Source organism: Meleagris gallopavo, chromosome 5, assembly GCF_000146605.3.
Source record: "Meleagris gallopavo isolate NT-WF06-2002-E0010 breed Aviagen turkey brand Nicholas breeding stock chromosome 5, Turkey_5.1, whole genome shotgun sequence".
Taxonomy (NCBI): Eukaryota; Metazoa; Chordata; class Aves; order Galliformes; family Phasianidae; genus Meleagris; species Meleagris gallopavo.
Window position 1 is genome coordinate 56253988 of NC_015015.2, and position 20455 is coordinate 56274442.

Sequence of the window (20455 nt, forward strand, 5' to 3'; positions counted from 1 at the left end):
CCTCCTCTGTTCACCTGCTAAGACTATAGCAAGAGCCCTGCCCTTCCTGACGTCACCTGAAGCAGAGCCAGAAAACTCAGAAGAACATGTGGATGCATAGCATGAATTGCAAAAGTTTGAATCTATCAGAAGAAAGAGAGATACCGTATGTGTTGATTTATCTTATGTACAAAGAATCTACCGTGGTAAGGGAGATAAATACATCTTCAGTAGCATTTGCATGTTGTGTGCAAGCAGGCTGACTACAAGCCTGATTCCCTGCTTCTATAGCTGGCATTTCTGCCACAGATTTTTGTGTAGGGTCATCAGTGACTTACCTCTATAGGGCCCTGTACTCTCTCAGGATGCTCAGCAAGGAGGGCTGGGAAGGCTGATGGCATCAAGAGCTCTCTGACAGCCACTGGTTTGACAAGCAGAGTGGCAGAGTCAGAAGGGACAATGATGTAGTAGGAATGCACCACAGTGTTCCAGCTTGGACAAGTGTTCTGTGGCTCATGTTTGGCCAAAAGCATCCACTTCCTTTTCTAAACAGCAAAAGCCAAAACCAACATGTAAAGTAGGTAACAGCAGCTTCCTTCAGCACATTCACTGTGAGATCACTACTACGCGTGGTGGCTGAGGAAAACCCAACTTTCTTAAATGAATGCAAGACAATTCTTAAGAAAACATCCAAGTTTAATTTAAGACTTGTGAGTAATGGAAAGTCCTCCACATCCCAAAGCCTTGGTTAACTATTGTCACATTTAAAAATACTTGCCCAACTCCAGCCCTGATTTTGCACTTTCTAGCCCCATTTCTGATAGGCAAGAGTGCGTGTTTGATGCGTTGTAGGTTCTTTGCCATAGTCATGGTGACTGGAAGGACTTACAGGCCCAACCCTGGCACATGAGATGAAGCCATACATTTTGAAACATATTTTCTGGTACAGGCTTGAAAGACTCTACTGGACATACACCAACAGTTCCTTTCTGTGGCAATCCCTCCCTCTGAGACTGCGATTTTTACACTCACCAAAAGACTATGACATAGAGCGTGGAAGCTGTGCTGGTTTAGCTCCAGTTCGTCCCAGTCCAGCTGCCAGCAGCTTGTGGGCTTGATGATGAAAGGCAGTCCATATAGTACAGATTCACAGACCCCTTCAGACTTCAGAGCTCTATAAATGAACAGCTTATCGTAAGCACAGCCAGCGTGAAACTGCCAAGACTCCGCAGGGGGGAGATGAGCTGGAGCAGCTATGGTTGTAACAGCTGCAATACTGCTACAAGCAATATTTGTAGCCACAACGAAGCCCAACTGAAGCAGAGAAAAGTCCAATTGCAGTGGAAAGCGCTGCCAGGGCTTCATTGCTGATCAGCACTGAATTTGGTACCCTCCAGCATGCTGCCAGATTCCACTGTATTTCTTTTGCCAAGAGCATGCCATGGAGCACATTCAATCGTCACGCATTTTGAATACAAAGCAGACTAGTAATTTGGCCTCTTGGGCAATACAGCACCCTGGCAGTTACATCTCTTCCTAAGTGATTTTAGCATATTATGGTTTTCCTTCACTTCTACTGCTCCTGCACACAGCTAGCATCCCACTTTAAGGTCCCTTCCAAGCCGAGCTATTCTGTGATTCTGTGAATAATTCACACACAATTACTAAGCACTCTTCAAACACTGACGAGCTCAGAATCACTTTAGGAACAACTATACAGGAAGAAGTTCAAAAATTGCACTACATTTTTCTAAAAACAAATCTTCCTGTTATTTTCTGTGCCTACCAGCAGAGCCTGCTGATGGGAAAAGAAGACAAATTCTTATCTGAAGTCCTGCAGAACTGTGAAGCTTTCACTGCTTTTTTGCCTAGTAGTCAAGTAAAGAGATCAAGCTCTAGCAGCCAGTTAATTGCAGCAGCCTCATTTAGGTAGTTCTTTCACTACCTAAAGCATATATGGAACAACGGCCACAACCTGTAGGGCTTCACTCTGGAAGGAATCAATTGTTGCATGAATAAAATCTATGCTTTTAAACTCATAAAGTGCTAGCATTATGGTAACATCTCTTTAGACTTTGCACACCTGTCAGCGTGTATGGGATGTGCTAATCCATACCGCCAAGAGGTATAGCTGGTGGGAATGTTTTAGCCCAGAATTTTACTTGCTCTTTGAGTCCCAGGCACTTCATGTTGACATTACTGACTTCTAGTTGAAGTTGCACAGAAAGCATGAACACTGTTATACCAGCATTCCAGCTACCGAGCAAAAGCTGTAACGGCACTTACTTTACAACCTGGAGTTTATACAGCATCGTAGCTGGCCAGGCTGTCATCTGGCAGGGTGAATTTAAATCAGCTGTTCTCAGGGTGCCATCAGTTGTCCCAGAAAGCAGAGCTGGGTCGAGCAATCTTTCTTGCAAATCACACTTCAGACACACTGGGAGAGAGAGATGGGTTTAGATTGCTGGAAATAGCATTGTGTAGCACACGACATGCTCAAGCCACTTACAAACAATAAGTTAATATTATTTAGCAACTGCAACTATGTAGTGAATAATAAAATCACAGAAAATCCCTGTCTGGAACCGACCCAGAAGGACTTTTACTTCTGGCTTCACTCAAGACTACCTAAAAATTAAGCCATGTCTCCCTGGAAGAATAATGGTAAATCCTGTGAAACAAAGCAACAAGTTTTGCCACTGGATAAGCTACCACATAATTGGTACACTGATGAACCAGCAAGTGCTTGGCAACCAGGCAGGCAAGCTCCAGCCTTGCAGATGAGTGGCCAGTTGAAGAGGGAATAGAAATCACAGTGGGTTCAGAGCCTCACTGCTTCCTGTCTGTCTCCAGCTGAGTTTGGGGAGAAATACACCACACTGAAGATACCAACTCTACTGCCACAGGATGTACAGCTGCATACGATTTCTCTGGCCTTCTAAGGACTTCTTCAGTGTGGGAAGGTGAAAAAAACCTGCTGTAACTTGGTTTGTGTCACTAGCTATAATAATTCAGCACATCAAATGTGAAATTAAATGTTATGATGAAGAAAAATTCACCTTTGAGAAACAAGAAACATAATAACGTGCTGTTCTGGAGGCCATTATGGTGGCTACTGCACAAATAAAGTCACACTAAGCCTTCTGATCTGCGTGCTGAGCATGTATCTGCAAGAGCCCCAGCACCTCTCTGTGCTTCGCTTCCACACCAGGGCCAGCTTGCAGGCCATTAGCAGAAAACAAGTGTGCTTCTGCTGCCGTGGCAATGAGAGGCAACACATTAGAGACAGTGGAGCAGCATGAAAGGGCTGCAGGAAGAGCACATGCAGATTGCCATGGCAGCACAGTGGTAACAACACAGCCAACAAACACTGATGGGAAGCATCTATGTCTGCTTTCTTACCTGAGTGTTAGGAATTGGTTAGGAATTTGGCTTAAAGGGGAAAAACACATACACACAAAAAAACCCAAACACCAGTAGATAAAAATATGTGCCGAGCACCTTTTAAAAACAGCCTTTATTTAAGTGCTCTGGCACAGACCTGTATCATTAAGCCTAAGGAACATAATTTTAGAGCCATAAAGCTGAGACAGAAGGTCTCTGGCACTCAGTAAGGCCCCTTTTACTTTGACCCAGTGGCTATAAAGTCACATCCTCTTCAAAGCACGTGTTTGCTGCAGAATGGAAATGAACTGTAGCATCAACAGTCATGGGACACACCAACCCTGACACACTCTGAGCAGGTGGCTAAGAGCCTGAGACAACAGAAACTATGGAGAGCTTTCAGTGTCACCCCGAGACCTTACTTGAGTCTAAAAATGAAGAGGAACACGTCCAGGACAAGCCTGGGTAATCTTTAAGGCTGTGGGAGTCAGGAGCTCTCTGCAGAGAGGGAGAGAAAATGAAATACTTAGGGTTGGCTTGAGTGCAGTGCCACAGCTGAGGCCTCCAGATGGAAGAAGGAGATGCAGATGTTCCCTCTCTGAGCCACAATCATGGAGCCACGTTTTAAACAGCATCTCCAAGCTGATGACATTATCCTCTATGGTTTGCAGATCAATGTCCATTCCAAGGATTGCAATACCTGCAGGGAAAAGTGGTGAAAATGCATGCAGACATATTTTCAGTCATAAAAATGAACATTCTTCTGCATTTTGCACTGCACTTTACCCCACTAGCTCTTCAAATGCCTTCAAACAGGAGATGTTTCAGAAGCCATTATCACACAAATCACAGCACTGCACTGTGACCACCTGCCCTCTTAGAAGAGCTTTGCTAGAAGCTGAAGGTTTGTATAAGAAATCAGAGAAACTGCAAAACAGAAATGCTACTGTAATTGGGAATTTTGTAGAGCGATATACCACTCCTCGTAAAGAAGATGAATGTTACTTTGCAATGCAGACACAACTAAATTGCTAAACACCATCAATACTAGGAGCAGCTAGTCACAGAACAGAAGCAAAACTTGACCTGGAACTGACAAGACAGAGAGGACGTGGTTCAGTTACTGCTGGAGTGCTGCTTGGTAACAGCAATCACAAAGTAGAAGGTCCTTGCAGATAAAAATACACAATTCTTCAAAATAAATTAAAAGGAGGAGTTAAAAACACTTATAAGGACATAGCAAATATTTCAGCCACCATTTTAAGATGCAGAATGCATACGATCTATCAACTACATTTAGAAATGGGCAAATGCAGATTGGAGGGCAGCGTCAAGAAGGCTATCAACAAGATCAATCCCTCTCAAGAAATAAAGAAACAAACAACAACAAAAAAAACACCCATAACACTCCCAAATAATAACCCAAAGTAGTGTCAAAGAAGCTGTCATAAAGTCTGGCATATTCAATTAATTTTAAAAAGATCAAAGATAAAGTTGGAAAAAGTGGGAAAAAATAGAGTGTGATAACCAACTTGCAAAATGTGGATGATGTGTCTGCAATTCAGCCTTCATAAACAGAGAAGGAGAAACAGAGCCTGGTAGCATTAATGGTGCACAGAACTAAGGTGTGAAATGAGTATTCCAAGATGAGGAGTGAGTAGCAGGAAAAGCCCTTTTCTGCAAATGTTTGTTAGTTCAGCTGACGATTAAAATACAGCTCTACATTCATGTGCAATGAGAAATCTTTTCCTTATGCATTCGTATCTACGGCTTGCAAACATAACACTGTGCATCCTCTCCTGCATTAAAAAAAATGAGATGGAAATTTATTAATCTCCCCTACATAATGAATAATATAAAATCGATTCAAGGGCTAAAATAATGACTGTAACTGTCTGCAAACTGCAGCTTGCAGTGTGGCCATCAGGTCATGACGGCCAACTCCCTGCTTCCCCTTGCAGCCCTGAGGAAGGCACTGGGGTGACGCAGGCTGTACTTCTGCAGCCCACCGACCAGGGGAGGTGCCTCACACTGTCTCTGGCGCTGAGAGCTTCTCCTTTTCACGTCACAGTCTGACTGCCCTGGGCTGCAAGGTCTTTTTTTTTTTTTTCTGTAACAGCTCTTGTACACATACGTAGCTTAAGAATGTTACCGTGCCTTGTCCCAGTCTTCTCAATGCTCGTGGAAATTTGAGTTCCTCCCTGGAGCAGTGCTGGAGGACACCCCAGGTGGAGGAAATTCCTCATTTTTCTCTGGAGCTCCACGTGAGCAGGGATTACCTCTGTCAGTCTCTGGCCCTGATGGTAGGATTTGAGTTCTGGTTTCCCTGCAGAGTGCACTGGTATGTAACATGCACTTGGAGAGCTTGCTGGTTGTGCTTCAGCTGTGAAAAACTCCATAGTTTTCTTAGGCTCAGCTGTCTGCAGATAGCATCAGCAGTACAGAAGACAAAGCACCCGGAAATTATGTCATTCAATTTGACAAACAATGTGCACACAGATGACAAGGGGAATTACCTGTGTTTTGAATGACAGCATTTTGGGGCTGGTAAATATTCTAGTTCTTTAGAATCATAGAATCACCACGGTTGGAAAAGACCTAAAAGATCATCCAGTCCAATCGTCCACCTATTACCGATAGCTCCCACTAAACCACGTCCCTCAACACAACATCCAGTCTTTCCTTGAACATCCCCAGGGTCGGCGACTCCACCACCTCCCTGGGCAGCCCATTTCAGTGCCTGAACACCCTTTCTGAAAAATAGTACTTCCTAATGTCCAGCTTGAATCTCCCCTGCCGTAGCTTGAAACCATTCCCTCTGGTCCTATCACTGATGACACGAGAGAAGAGGCCGACCCCCAGCTCACTACAACCTCCCTTCAGGAAGTTATAGAGAGCAATGAGGTCTTCCTGAGCCTCCTCTTCTCCAGGCTGAACAATCCCAGCTCCTTCAGCCTCTCCTCATATGGCCTGTGTTCCAGACCCCTCACCAGCTGTGTTGCCCTCCTTTGAACACGTTCCAGGGCCTCAATGTCTTTCTTGCATTGAGGGGCCCAAAACTGGACGCAGTACTCGAGTGCGGCCTCACCAGTGCTGAGTACAGGGGAACAATCACCTCTCTGCTCCTGCTGGCAACACCGTTTCTGATGCAAGCCAGGATGCCATTGGCCTTCTTGACCACCGGGGCACACTGTCGGCTCACGTTCAGCCAAGCATCAATCAATACCCCCGGGTCCATTTCCTCTACGCAGTCCTCCAGCCACACCGCCCCAAGCCTGTAGCGTCGCCTGGGGTTGTTGTGGCCGAAGTGCAGGACCCGGCATTTGGTCTTGTTAAACCTCATCCTGTTGGCTTCACGCCCAGTTCCTCCACGCCTCGTCCAGACTCCCTCTGTAGTCGGCCTCGCCCTACCCCCGAGGCAGACTCCACGTCCTTCCACGACCAAGGTTGGTGTCATCTGCGTAATTTACTGGAGGGTGCACTCGATCGCCCTCACTCCGAGGTCATCAAATAAAGATACTAGAAGGAGGACACCGCCCCAGCCACCCCGACCCTGGGGAACACCACTCATGACCGGTCACCAGCTGGATTTAGCTCCATTCACCACCACTCTCTGAGCCCAGCCCTCCAGCCAGCTCCTTACCCAGCCAAGAGTGCACCCATCCAAACCTCGGGCTGCCAGCTTCTGCAGGAGAATGCTGTGGGAGACAGTGTCAAAGGCTTTGCTGAAGTCTAGGTAGACCACATCAACAGCCTTTCCCTCATGCACCAAGGGGTCACAAGATCATAGAAGGAGATCAGGTTGGTCAAGCAGGACCTGCCCTTCATGAACCCATGCTGGCTAGGCCTGATCCCCCGGTCATCCCGCACATGCCGCGTGATCTCCCTCAAGACAATCTGCTCCATAACCTTCCCTGGCACCGAGGTCAGGCTAACAGGCCTGTAGTTCCCCGAATCCTCCTTACGACCTTTCTTGTAAATGGGAGTCACGTTGGCAAGCCTCCAGTCTTCTGGGACCTCACCAGTCAACAAGGAGCTCTGATAGATGAAAGAAAGCGGCTCGGCTGTCACCTCCGCCAGCTCCCTCAGCACTCTCGGGTGGATCTCATCTGGCCCCATAGATTTGTGGCAGTCCAGTTGGAGTAGTAGGTCTCTGACTGTTTCTTCCAGAATCACAGGGGGTTAGTGTGCTCCCCAGCTGAGATGACCAGGTCAGAGAGAGGAGTATCCTGAGGATAACTGGTCTGACTTTTAAAGACAGCCGTAAAGAAGGCATTCAGAACCTCCGCCTTTTCCTTATCCTCAGTGGTCACATTCCCAGCCTCATCCAGCAAAGAGTGGATATTCTCCTTTGTCCTCCTCTTACTGTTAATGTATTTATAAAAGAGTTTCTTATTCCACTCCAGCGGCCAGGTTAAATTCAAGCTGGGCTTTTGCCTTTCTGATTTCACCTCTACACATCCTAACGACTTCCTTGTATTCATTCTGAGTTGCCTGTCCCTCTTTCCACAGGCGGTAGATTCTCTTTTTCTCCCGGAGCCTCAAGAATAGCTCCCTATTCATCCACGCCAGTCTTCTTTACTCAGTAAATATAAATATATATATATATATATATATATTACATTTCTCTAATAGATATGTAGTCACTTACACATCTAAAGTTAGCACAATAGATGGCAACTGTAAAAATAAATTCATTGGATTCACTGGTGTCTGCAGGCAGATTGGGTTGGGATGCTGACTTCTGTGTGTGATGGCTGCAGAAGTCCTTGAACACTAGGTATGCAGTGCCATTTATTGGTCAGCTGTCTGCAGAGAGCATATAAAAAAAGCTTCCCTGGGGCTTGCAGAGGATGGACTGCGCTCATAAAAAAGCGGTGCTTTAGCTTCAGTGCTTGTTTTTTGCTTTCTCAAAAGACAGACAGAGCCAGCATCTATCTGACATAAATATTAACTGCCATTTGCAAATGGTTTGGCTTTAAGTGTTCATAATGGGGTAGAGGAAAGAAACACACAGCAATAATTCCCATCTTATCCATTAGAGGTCAGTTCACTGCATCCCACTGATTACAGCCACATGCTACTCCCATTGCAAAAGCCTTATGTATTGGTCTCTTTGTGGGATTTCTTATCTTCGTTCCAGTCTGCAATCTGCTAATCCCTAATATTCTGTCACTGAAGAAACAACATAGGTTTAGTCACTGTCCCACAGAAGATTTGCTTTGCTGTTCTGAAAACCCAATCCTTACTTCTTGTCAGATATTCTTCATGTAGAATTTCTATGTTCTGTATCTCTGTTTATTTTTTCACTCCAGATATTGAACAAAAGGGCTACACAACTTCACTTTCAGAAACAACAGTGGGAGTTTGCATGCTAGAGCAATCCTGTGGTCAAGAGGCAAAGAACATCTCATTTTGTGGTGACTCCTTTTTCAAGGTCTCCCTGCACAGTTCTGTGCAGCATCAGCACGTTGCAAAGCCCTGACAATAATGCACCTACCTAAGAAGTCAGCATCTGCAGCCACCTGAAATGATCCCTTCTGTCCATATGGACTAGAGCAGTGTTTCCTAAGATCACCTCAGCCTCAGAGCTGTGGGCAACAGTTTCTTCAGAACCATTTTGTAACTCACAGTTCTGGTGCCCCTGGGGCTCAGACGTTCTGAAGTAATTCTAAAGCCACGTCAGAGTGACAGAACCTTGATCCTCTTCCTTGTGACCCAGAGGTGGTGGTGCTGATCAGGTAAAACAGACCTGCCCTGCTGGCAGCAGAGAGGAGAGCTCTCTCCAAAGCCTCTGGTCCAAGCAGGCAGCCTAGAATAAGCAGCTCAGTCTCTCTGATGAAGTCACTCCTTTCCAGGAAGAAAGATTTCAGCAGGTAGGAAGAAGCCTGCTGTATGGCTCAGAACTTGGTTATAAAGCTCAGTACTGGATGAGGTTTAGCCAGCAGGCTAGTGGGAAGCAGAGGTGGCACAGAGCAATCATTGCCTGTGGCAAAATGCATCTGCTATGTGCTATAAGGAGGGAAAAGCAGCACAAGCTCCTGCTATTCAGGAGTTACTTTATCAGCCTCGAGAAAGAGCTGAACTAACTGAAGAGATTTGAAAGTTAGATAAAAAGCAATATAGGAAATAAAACTGTGGCACTGTATGCACTGTACAGGCTTCTGCCAGTTAACTGCGGCAGTACAGGACTTCTGGGTACCACCTCACAGATTTATGGAGCTCAGCATCATTTGCTATGTAACAAAAGGCTCGTAACAGCAGCTAATAGTAGTTTCTTGTTTTGAATTTCTCATTACTATAGCTTAAATTCTTTCTGCTGAAAGCTCTCAGATTAGTGGAAGCATTCTATAGAGATACAGGCAGGAAAAACAGCATCTAGAGCCTGAGGTGAACCGCCTCTTTCACTAATGGAACATGGGGTCATGCATGCAGTGGGCAGGGCCAAAAGGAATCTGTGATCTACCTAAAACAGTCCCAATCCCTACTCTGCCAAGGGACCAGAAATTTACCACTGCAACCTGGAAAGGAACAGCTAGAGGCAGTTAAGGCAACAACATCCAACGCTGCTTATCACTGCATAAAAAAGTACTGCCCTGGTAACTAGCTATACTCTAACTCTGCAAGGCATCAGGCCCTAGGTTGATTGAGCTTGTTATCAACCTGCTGTGAGAACCTGCTGTGTGAATCAAGGCTCGTTGGTCTGGACTTTAAGTGTGAATTAGCAGCACTGGCCTTAAAATGGAGACCTGGACTGAGAAACAGAAGCTGCCTGACTACAAGGAACTCATCGATGAGTGCTTTTACCGTTTACTCAAGAAGTATAACCTTAAGAGCCTGAGAAAAGCTGAACCCTAAAAAAAAAAAAAAGCAGCAGCTAAGCAAAAACAACAGCAACAAAAAAAGCTACTCGAGAGTACATTACTTGCATTACTTGATGTGGTTTGGAAATGTAACTCCTCCAGGCATACTGGAGTATGTAGTCTGGGGGCAAAACCTAAAGGCTAATGCTCAGCAGTAGGAGTGTCTCAGTGTGTGCTGCTCTCACAAATTCTGCACTTACTCTCTTTAATTTCTCAATAAAGCTCTATTGCACAGGAAGTCAATTTTCAGTAAAACCAAGAGAAGAGGTGCATGAAATCTATGTGCTAAGTCTGCCCAAATGCAATAAGGCACCCAGAGAAATGCTATGGTACAAGTTTATTGTTGTTCTCCAGTCTCAGCAGTTCCCACTTAAGTGAGTGACACTAAATGGCACAAAGGAAAATGGTAGGTATTGGACAAAGGCAAGAAGCAGTGCTGTCCAAAGCCATGAGTTTTGCAAGTACTCACCACTGTTGCTGGGCTCTTCCGCTGGTGTGCACTGTTCCACATCCTCAGGCTCCAAAAAGTCTCTCTTCAAAACCTCAATGACTTGTATTCTTCTGAGACTCACAAGGTCTACATCTTTTAACTTCCTTTCCAGCTGCTTAACAATTTCTTTACCTGACTGGCTTGTCAAAATTGTGATCTGAAACACAAATCACAGTGCAACAGCTGCCTCTGACTCTAATCCTTGTTGATAAGCAGTGATGTTGGGCTGCCTCCTGTTTGAATAAGGTGCCAATACGATGGAAGAAGTATGTAATCTATTTGTAAAGAAGACCTAAACACATAGCTTTTTTAGCCTTAGCTCTTTTGTAAGCTGCATGTAAAGGGCAATGAGAGACAATGCATGCATAGGAGGGCTTCTCTCTAATCTATTCTGAGGGAAAGCACCACTTCCCATTACAGCACCAGTTCATATGTCAAGTAGATTAAATCTGGTTGTCTAACTTAAAGATTGAATAGGAATTAGTAAAATATATATACATGTGTATATCAATACTAAAACGTGTTTCCATAGCAAAGAACATCTTCTCTTTCCAAATGCATCTCTGGTGTTTGGCTCTGAAGTACTGAAAGAGAAGAAAGATTATGGTCTCCTTTTAGAATATACTGAAAATGGTTAACAGGGACAGTTCTTGAAGTGGGGGGAAGCTGAACTGTCTACAAGAGACTACTGTCTTCTGCTGAGCTATAGACAAACCATTTGTTACACTAATACACCTTTATTTAATTAAAACCATGGATGCATTTCATCTATAGACTATCACATCCCCTTTACCCTTTTCAGAACCTGAAAACATAAGCAAAGGCCAGTCAGAGACCAGGAGAAATACGTCCCACAAAAAAAGCTACTGTGACTTCTCTTCACATTACTACACTTCCTCAAAATAATCTCTTAATACTATTATATTTCTCAACCATACCAAAAAAAAAAAGTACTGCTGGGGACTTGAAAAATGCTTTTAATCCTAATACAGACTGCCCACATTTCCTGTCCCCATTGCTGCGGCTTCACTGATGCTCCTGGTTTTGTCCTTCTGAAGTCATGAGACTTCCGTCCCATCTTCCATGAGACCCCCTCTGTTCACAAGCAACAAATCTAGGAGGGCATCTTTCCTACTCGGCTCTCCTGGCAGCTGTACCAAAAACAACTTATTATCAATGTATCAGTGCGCATAAACACCCAAAAGGAGGGTGCAAAGAGGATGGAGCCAGGCACTTGTCAGTGGTGCCCAGTGCCAGGACAAGAGGAAACGGACAGAAACTGGAATACAAGATGTTTCATCTAAGCATCAGAAAGCACTTCTTTACTGTGCACGTGATGGAGCACTGGCCCCAGTGGGGCTTTAAAGCCTCCCTCTGGATGTGGGTCCTGGGTATCCCTGCTCCAGCACAGGAGATGGACTAGACAACCTCCAGAGGTGCCTTCAACCTCAACCATCCCATGATAGGCTGAAAGGAAAATCACCACCATCTTCCCAATGTTGTCTTACCTCAACAGAGCTATTTGCTGAGCCTCCTGCTGCTGTGTGTCTGCTGTATTGTTTGAACTGCTGCAATCCATCCTGCACAGCCTGTACCACTCCATTTCCCCCCTGTGGGAAGCAGCCTTCTCTTGGCAGTGAGCGGAGCTCTGAAATACAGGCTTGAACTCGTGCAAAGTTCTCCTTCAAGTGCTGCAAAACAAAACTCAATGAAAACGGAAGACTGGAAATGTCAAAGTTGTCATATGAACCATTTTTCCATGATGTGCAAAGAAGCTTCTGCATTACCAGCAGTGAGATAGGACTGGGGTCAGGAGTTTTGTACTTCAACATGGCTTTGTAAAGCCATGAACACTGACGTGAATCTAAACCAGCTGACTGCAACAGCACGCATGAATATTCCCCAAGTTATCAGCTGTCTACATGTTGCCCACTGCTAGCCAAAATGCTGGAATTCTGTCCCTCTTCTCTGACTGGATAATACAAAGGCAGAACTTGCAACATAAGCATGATGAATGTGAGCACAGAAACACCTGGGAAGTCTGGTAACCTCTGACAATTACAACAGGTCACCACTGCCATATCCATAGTCCTTCACTTATCAGACTTGGGCCCTCTGGGACCTGCACGCAGGATGCTTGGGGTCAGACTGCACCAACAGGAAGTGGTTCCACACACCCTTGGGTAACAAGTCCAGAGCTGACACCAACGGGAACAGCCTCAAATGTGTCCTTTATCATTCTTATTGTATCATTCTATACAGCAGCTGTGTGAGGGGAAAGAACTGCAGAAAGTGGTGGGGTTTTCCGCAGGACATCTTCTCTTGGGAATGCATGGCTGGGCTGCTGGTATGACCCAGTAAGACATGTTTTAAGCTTTCCTAATTCTGTATTTGCACATGCACCACAACAGTGATTCCCCAAAGAGCAAATCATAGAATCATAGAACAATTTGGGTTGGAAGGGACCTTTAAGATCATCTAATTCCAACCCCATTGCAATTGGCAGGGATATCTCCAGGTGACCAGGCTGCCCTCAGCCCCATCCAGCCTGGCCTTGAATGCCTACAGAAAGGGGCAGCCACAGCCTTCCATCAAATGTTGATGGAAGGTCCTGCTTTAAAAATGAGCTACCAGAGCAAGTGTTAGAAAACCAAATGTATCCCAGCGTTGTCATCTGTAAATGTTTGATTCCTTCAAGCTGCTGTACCAGGGTCAGCTGGTTAGACTCATAACGGGAAGATGAATATTGTAAATGCACAGATTATTAACCTCATGTGCTCCACTATGCTTCGTGTCATTTTTGTGTACTGGAGAATACTGGGCCATATTCTCTCTGTCTGACTTAAACTACCTATAGACCATGGCTGCCAAACCCTTATATCACATATCGTGGTGAAGAATGATAGTGAATGATAGCAAAACTATTTGTAGCCATACGAAGCACTGCTGCTAGAAGTCACTTTCATTCAGCAGCTCCTGAGCATTATGGCTTACAGCATGGCCTCTCAGGATGTGTTATGCACCACGCAGGCAAAGGTGTGTAATCATAGGCAGCTCAGAAGGCTCTGCAAACAGGGTGGAGCAGAAAGGTGGGGCGACCCAAACCTCTCTTTGGAAAGGTGATGAGCAGGTTTAAAGAAAGTCACCACGCTTTGTACTGGCTGTACTCTAAATGCAGTAAATGCCTGAACCATTATCTCAGCTCTTCTGTGGGGCTGGTAATGATGGGTACACGCACAGAACAGAGAGCCACAACGCTCTTCACAATGCTGTAACAAAATTCCCTGCAGTTCAGATGCCTGCCCTGCGACCCTAGGAGGCAGCTGCAGCTCACAAAGATGTAAAGAAGCTGTCTCAGCTCAAGTATTGCTCCTGACTGTAAGAGCAGGGCTCAGCTGCTGGGCAGCCGATGTCCAGGTAACTGCCTGTCCCTGACACCAGCAGAGCTGCATTTTTTCTGCATCTGCGCAGTACTTCAAATGTGAACTTGGGCAGGTGTAAGCAAACTGCAGTTCCAACTCTGCAACATGCCTGGGACATAAGTTAAGCTTGCAAACACCATCTGGGATGGCTAACTCCATTCTAACTACACCCCTCTTCCAGTCAAATGACACTCAGCTCAGTGCCAAGGGCTCTGAGATGTGTCTTGCCATATGACATTGCCCCTTTTAACAAAGTTTAACAACTCCAAAGACTCACAATTTCACAATGTGCAGCAAAACATTTTCATCTGCAACACTATGCTGCTTCCAGAGAAAAAGTACCAAAACCAGAGAACAAACCCGGCTGCAAGCCAGGGGAAGCACTTACATGTTATACCCCCGCTCACTTCACTTTCTTAATCTGACTGTCCTCGTAGTGGATGTCTTTCTACTTTGTTTCTTTTTCAGTACTTTTCTCAGTGATGCTCTGGGAGTTGTGGGGATGGTCTGCTGCCCACCTTCTGGGAAAACGGTAGGAACAGCCCCCATCAGATGGAGGTGCTCCAAGTCCTTACTCACTTGTACATTTAAAATTTCTGTCCCTTTAATGATCACTTCCCCACATGTCAACATCTGTTGGTCTCTGTGGTTATTTACTTTATTGCTGGTCTTTCTCCCTTTGGCATTACCTCTCCCTTTCCAGGGTCTTGGTAGCGTTTGGCTTCTACAGGTGAGCAGTAGGAACACATACCTTAAGTGCACACCCAGGTAAGACCAAGAAAAGGGCAACCATGTACGACACTTCCTTATGTACTCTCCCAGCCTCTATTTTCAGCTCTGGAGGTTTTCTGACCTCATAAGATTTGCCTAATAAGCAACCTTCAACATAGCTCTATCTTGGTTTCTCATTGTGAACAAACAAGCTGTTCTCTAGCTAGATCAGAAAATTATGTGACAAACAGTGCGTGTTGTTGGCACAAAGGAGCAAATTTGTGAGTACAGAAAAAGCAATGGAGCCTCAGTATTTCTAGATGAGGGTGAAATGCAGCAGATATTTAACAGACAGATGTAAATCTGCTCCTGTTACCAGAGGCTGCAGAAGAACGGATTATTAACAAAAACAGATCCATCAAAGATAGCCATCCTGCTGTACTTTACTGTCCTAAATACAAAAAAGACAGGGATCTCCTGGAGAGAGTCCAGCAGAGGGCCACAAAGATGATAAAGAGCCTGGAGCATCTCCCCTACGAGGAAAGGCTGAGCGAGCTGGGTCTGTTCAGCCTTGAGAAAAGAAAACTCAGAGATGATCTTATTAACATTGATAAGTATTATAAGTGTGGGAGTCAAAGGGATGTGGCCGACCTCTTTTCAGCAGTCTGTAGGGATAGGACAAGAGGAAACAGCCATTATCTGGAGCACAGGAAGTTCTGCACCAATATAAGAAGGAACTTCTTCCCAGTGAGGATGATGGAGCACTGGAACAGGCTACCCAGGGAGGCTGTGAATTCTCCTTCTCCGGAGATATTCAAGACCTGAGAGATAGCTCAGTAGGCAGAACTAAGCAAAGCTGGGGAGAAGGGTGCAGGATTTCCTCCTGGAGTCATAGAGTCCATGCCTGGAATCATGGGGTTCCACACCTACCAATGTGTGTGCAGTACTGCTCGGGTCTTTGGGTGAGAACTGCCCCTGCACCAGAGTGCAAACTTTGTCAGCTTGAACAAGTCTCAGAGGAACACAACATTATGGCAAAAGAGTTGATGGCGTTACCAACCAACCAAGCAAGAAGAAGAGGCATTTCTAGCTCACCATACAGCATTGCTGAGGATGGTACTGAAATGTAGCATGAAATCTCAGTGACCGCATTCTGAAACGACTTCAAAGAAACCAGAAGAGTGAATACAGACAAGGGCTTGGGAGTTAAGGGACTGTAAAAACATGTCACACTTATATTTTGCTCTCTTTCATTTTCCAGTTAGAAGATTACAAGGAAAGCTATTTGAGGAAGAAAGAATATGGTACAAGCAGGTTCTTCAATCTAACCAAAAGAGGAAATACATGAACAAACCCCTGGAAGCAAAAGCCGATAAATGCAAATTAGTCACCAGGTGCAAGTTTCACAGTGACAATGATTAACTAATGGGAGAAATTATTAACAAATGTAGTTCGTTCTCTATCTTGTAATCTGCATCAACGACCTGAATGTAGGGATAGAGTTCACCTTCAGCAAGTTTGCTGGTGGCACAAAGCTGAGGGAAGTGGCCAGCACACCATGCTGACATTCAGTGAGACCTGGGCAGGCTGAGAGTTGGGTGGAGAGGAACCTGCTGGGGTTCAGTGTAGGCAGCACAGGGCCCTGCACCTGTGGAGGAACAGTCACAGAGACTGCAGGTTGGGACAGGGCTGCTGGAGAAGAGCTCTGCGGAGAGGAGCCGGAGGGTCTTGATGGCCAATGGCTGACCACGAGCCAGCAGTGTCTCCTGGTGGACAAGAAGGCCAATTGAACGCTGGGGTGCAGGCACAGAGTGTGGCCAGCAGGGCAGGGAGGTGCTCGGCCCCTCTGCTGTGCCATGGGGAGACCACATCTGAGTACTGGGAACTGCTTTATTGGGGTGGGTGGACTAAGGAAGCTCCAGAGGACCCTTCCAGCCCCCACAGTTATGTGACCGTGTGATTCTTGGAGAAGTACAGTATAGAAGGGAACAGTACAAAAACTCACTTATGCACAAGGGCAACTTCACAGATCGAAAACATGAGACTCCTCCTTACAAACATCATTCTTTCAGAAAATCGGCCTCTTCCATTAAGTCTATGAAGCTTTGCTCTTTGAGGATGATTAATTATTTAGATATAAATGAGCAGTAAATCAGAACTTTCTTTATGAACTGTATTGCACTCATGTTTGTGAGATCCCAAGAGACATAATTTCACACATACCACAAAGGGAAGCAAACACTCCTGCTGGTTCTGCACCAGGTAGAGGCTCAGCAAGGGAATGCGGCAGGGACCCGTCAGGCTGCATGCCAAACACAGAGAGTTTTCCAGAGCTTCGGAGAGCACAGAGCAAGTGTTGGCCCAGGAAGGCGACGTGACATCCACAATGAGAATCCGTGATGGCTGCTGGCTGCACGCTTTAGTAGCTGGAAATGTCCTCCGTGTTTCTGAGAGTAGTTTTCTGGAATTCATGGCTTCTGTGCTTTGGTAGTGGATATGCACTTACCCATCGGCATCTGAGCAGGAAAAAGCAACAAACAATAGTGAAGAGTGAGACTCTTCCCATTCACCAAAAAGTGACCTGAGATCACAGCAGACAACAGCGAACCTTTCTGTATCTTTCGTCACAGCATGTGTCCATAATGTAAGGTAAACCCTCACAAAGGAAAAGGAAAGTGCATAAAGTCAGAAAACAAAAGGGCTCAACTGAAAAAGAAAAAAGCACAGAAACTATGCAGATGTAATTGAAGCAGTCAAAAATATTGCTAGCAGAGCTACCCCTGGCCCATGGGTGAGCTGTGCGACACCTTCCCCCTGCACAGTCAGGCTCATGGCAGGAAATCTCCAGCACTGCAGTGACCTCCAGAAGCTGCTGAGTAAAACTCTGAACTTACTGCTCCTGTTTCTGCAGTGGCTGTATAATTGCCCACACATTTTCAGTATGAACTAGGATAAATTCCTTTTTCTCATGGCTGTGCAACCCCCCAGAAGGTTCTCCAAATCTTGAAACTGCCCCTCGGTGTACGTAGCAAGGCTCTGGACAGAACCCAGGGCTGTGTGCATGGCTCTTAACTGGTGTGCTGTATTCAGCCACGACATGCAGCTCTTCTCTGCCAAGGAGAAAAGCTGCGTATCTCTGACTGTCCCCAGGACTTCACAGTAAGAAGTTCTGCAGGCCTTGAAAACAGCAAGAAATGCATTTCTGTCTGACTGAGGTATCATCAGAACAAGAACTGTATCTCTGGGATTCTTGTCAGTGATGGCAAAACAGAGAGATCACCAATTTCTTTTAAAAACCGAGGCTAACAATTCAGAGCTGGTGGAAATGTTTTCTCTATTGTGTGCAAATGTGCACATCTTGCTGTGACTGGTAACCTGACACAACATATTGGAAAGTAAAAAGCTGTCAGATACCACTTCAATCACCGTCTCTCCTGGAGCTGTGCAATATGCTGTAGCATTTACTAAATTACTTCTCTAATTCTGGAAAAATATTTGTCTGCCTGTACTTTTGTGCGTGAAGATTTGTATCTCTGCAAGCAACCAGTGCCTCCTCAAACAACGAAACAAAGCCCATCCCACAGTCAGAAATATACAAAAGTTGGCTCTCCGGTTTGTCTTCATTTCAGACGGAGAACTGAGACTTGATACTGAAAAACACTCCATTTTCCTGATTTGAAATGAATTCTCTCATTCTTGACAACTTCACAGGACTGTGCTTCTTTTAATCTGCTTTAGTTAGGTGGATCCCTCGGCAGCTGTGGTCTTTATCATCTGAAGGAATTTCGTTTCTTCATACCTGCGACGCCTCAGTCTCTCTCAGCGCTGCTCACAGATGTACGTGCAGCTCTCTGCGCAGTATTTGTGAGCTGCCCATCTCTCACAGCCCGCGCTGCTCTGCTGGGCTGTGGAGGGCTGGGGAATGGAAGGACTCTGCACAACAGCCTGTAGTTGCAATGGCAGAACAACATCATTTAAACAGCAAATGAATGGACAGGGAGCCTCGCCGAAGGCACTGCGCCGTACTTCAGTGTGGTGAGTGACAACTGCTACCTCCAGCATCTGCTATGACATCAACGCACTGCTTAATGAAACAGAGCTCATTAACTGCCATGGCTAATTGCTAAGGTTAATGCACATTCTGCTCAATGCAGGAAGACATACATTTTTCAAGGGCAGAAAGAAAATCGTGCCATCTTGGGTGAGCTGTGGTTACTGACGACATTCTGTTGTTGCACATCATCCCATGGGCTACATTTGCTTCACTCGTGCAAAAACCATCAAACAATATCCAAGTCTAAAAGAGTGTGAGCGGGAACACTTGAGATTACAGAACATCAAAAGGATAAATCTCAGTCTTCTCTCTAAGCTATAAGCAAGTAAAATGCTTGGATTTGCTACATGGGAAGGAAAACCCCACTAAAATGTGAATGAGTTTAAGTGAATAATGGGATAAAGGGTAATGAAGCCCAGAGGACTCGCTCTGACAGTGGTCTGTTTACAGAGAAGCAGACATTGAAACCAGGTAAACCTCAGAATGTGATACTAACGAGTACAAACTGTTGGCAAGGACAAGCATAGAGAGTGGAGAACAGAAGGCACCAACAGTGACAGCCAGCAGGTCTAAGAAACATAAAAACTTCTCTAAGCTGTAACAGAACAAAAGACAAACTGGAAGTAGTATACATCTGGTATTAATTTATAAGCATAATATTTGATTTAATTAAGCAGGAAAAGTGTTCAGTAAATATTTTGATGTGCATTTAGAAAAATGTACTGATGACTCATTAGTCTTTCTGCCATTTGTGGCAACAGAGGACACTAAGTGCAGCTGCAGTTTATCTACCATGCCTGGACAGGAAGTCATTCATTCATTACAGTTCTACTTGTACTTAATGGTCTTTTCCAACCATAATGATTCGGTGATTCTATTTAAAAAGGTCAGCACGAACAGAAGAACAAAAACAAAATATAGAAAAAGTTAGCAAATAGTCAAGCTGCTGAAATTATTCAAGATCCTATATATCAAAAGAACGCCATCCTAGAATGGCCTCTGTTGAAGAGGACCACAATGCTCATCTGGTTCCAATCCCCTGCTATGTGCAGGGTCACCAAGAGACACACAGGGATACACAGATCCCCATAGATGGATCCCCCCATAGGGATACAAAGGAACCCATAGATCCCCATAGATCCCCATAGAGACCCATAGAGACCCATAGATCCCCCACAGGGACACATAGATCCCCACAAATCCCCATAGAGACTCATAGAGACCCAGAGATCCCCATACAGACCCATAGAGACCCACAGAATCACAGAACGGCCTGGGTTAAAAGGCCCACAGTGCTCACCCAGCTCCAACCCCCTGCTGTGTGCAGGTCACCAACCAGCAGCCCAGGCTGCCCAGAGCCACATCCAGCCTGGCCTTGGATGCCTGCAGGGATGGGGATCCACAGCCTCCTTGGGCAACCTGTTCCAGTGCCTCACCACCCTCTGGGGGAAAAAACTTCCTCCTCATATCCAATCTAAACTCCCGTGTCTCAGTTTAAAACCATTCCCCCTTGTCCTGTCGCCATTCCAACGTCCGGCGCTGCGGCCTGGAG

At 45.4% G+C, this 20455-nt stretch overlaps 2 protein-coding genes across 7 annotated transcripts in view; both read right to left on the reverse strand.

Annotated features, from left to right (window-relative positions):
* The window catches only part of MDGA2 (MAM domain containing glycosylphosphatidylinositol anchor 2), a 375704-nt gene that overhangs the window by 295100 nt on the left and 60149 nt on the right, over nt 1-20455 (reverse strand). The window lies entirely within an intron of this gene.
* The window catches only part of M1AP (meiosis 1 associated protein), a 27142-nt gene that overhangs the window by 1986 nt on the left and 4701 nt on the right, over nt 1-20455 (reverse strand). For all 6 annotated transcript variants that reach the window (XM_019616010.2, XM_019616008.2, XM_031553750.1 and 3 more), the window contains exons 2-8: nt 17073-17365; nt 12225-12407; nt 10696-10873; nt 3890-4063; nt 2266-2416; nt 1012-1153; nt 318-524 (exon numbers count right to left, since the gene is read on the reverse strand). In XM_019616010.2, the coding sequence (XP_019471555.1) occupies nt 318-524; nt 1012-1153; nt 2266-2416; nt 3890-4063; nt 10696-10873; nt 12225-12407; nt 17073-17321 (1284 nt within the window). In that variant the 5' untranslated portion in view covers nt 17322-17365. The remainder of the gene's footprint in view (nt 1-317; nt 525-1011; nt 1154-2265; nt 2417-3889; nt 4064-10695; nt 10874-12224; nt 12408-17072; nt 17366-20455) is intronic.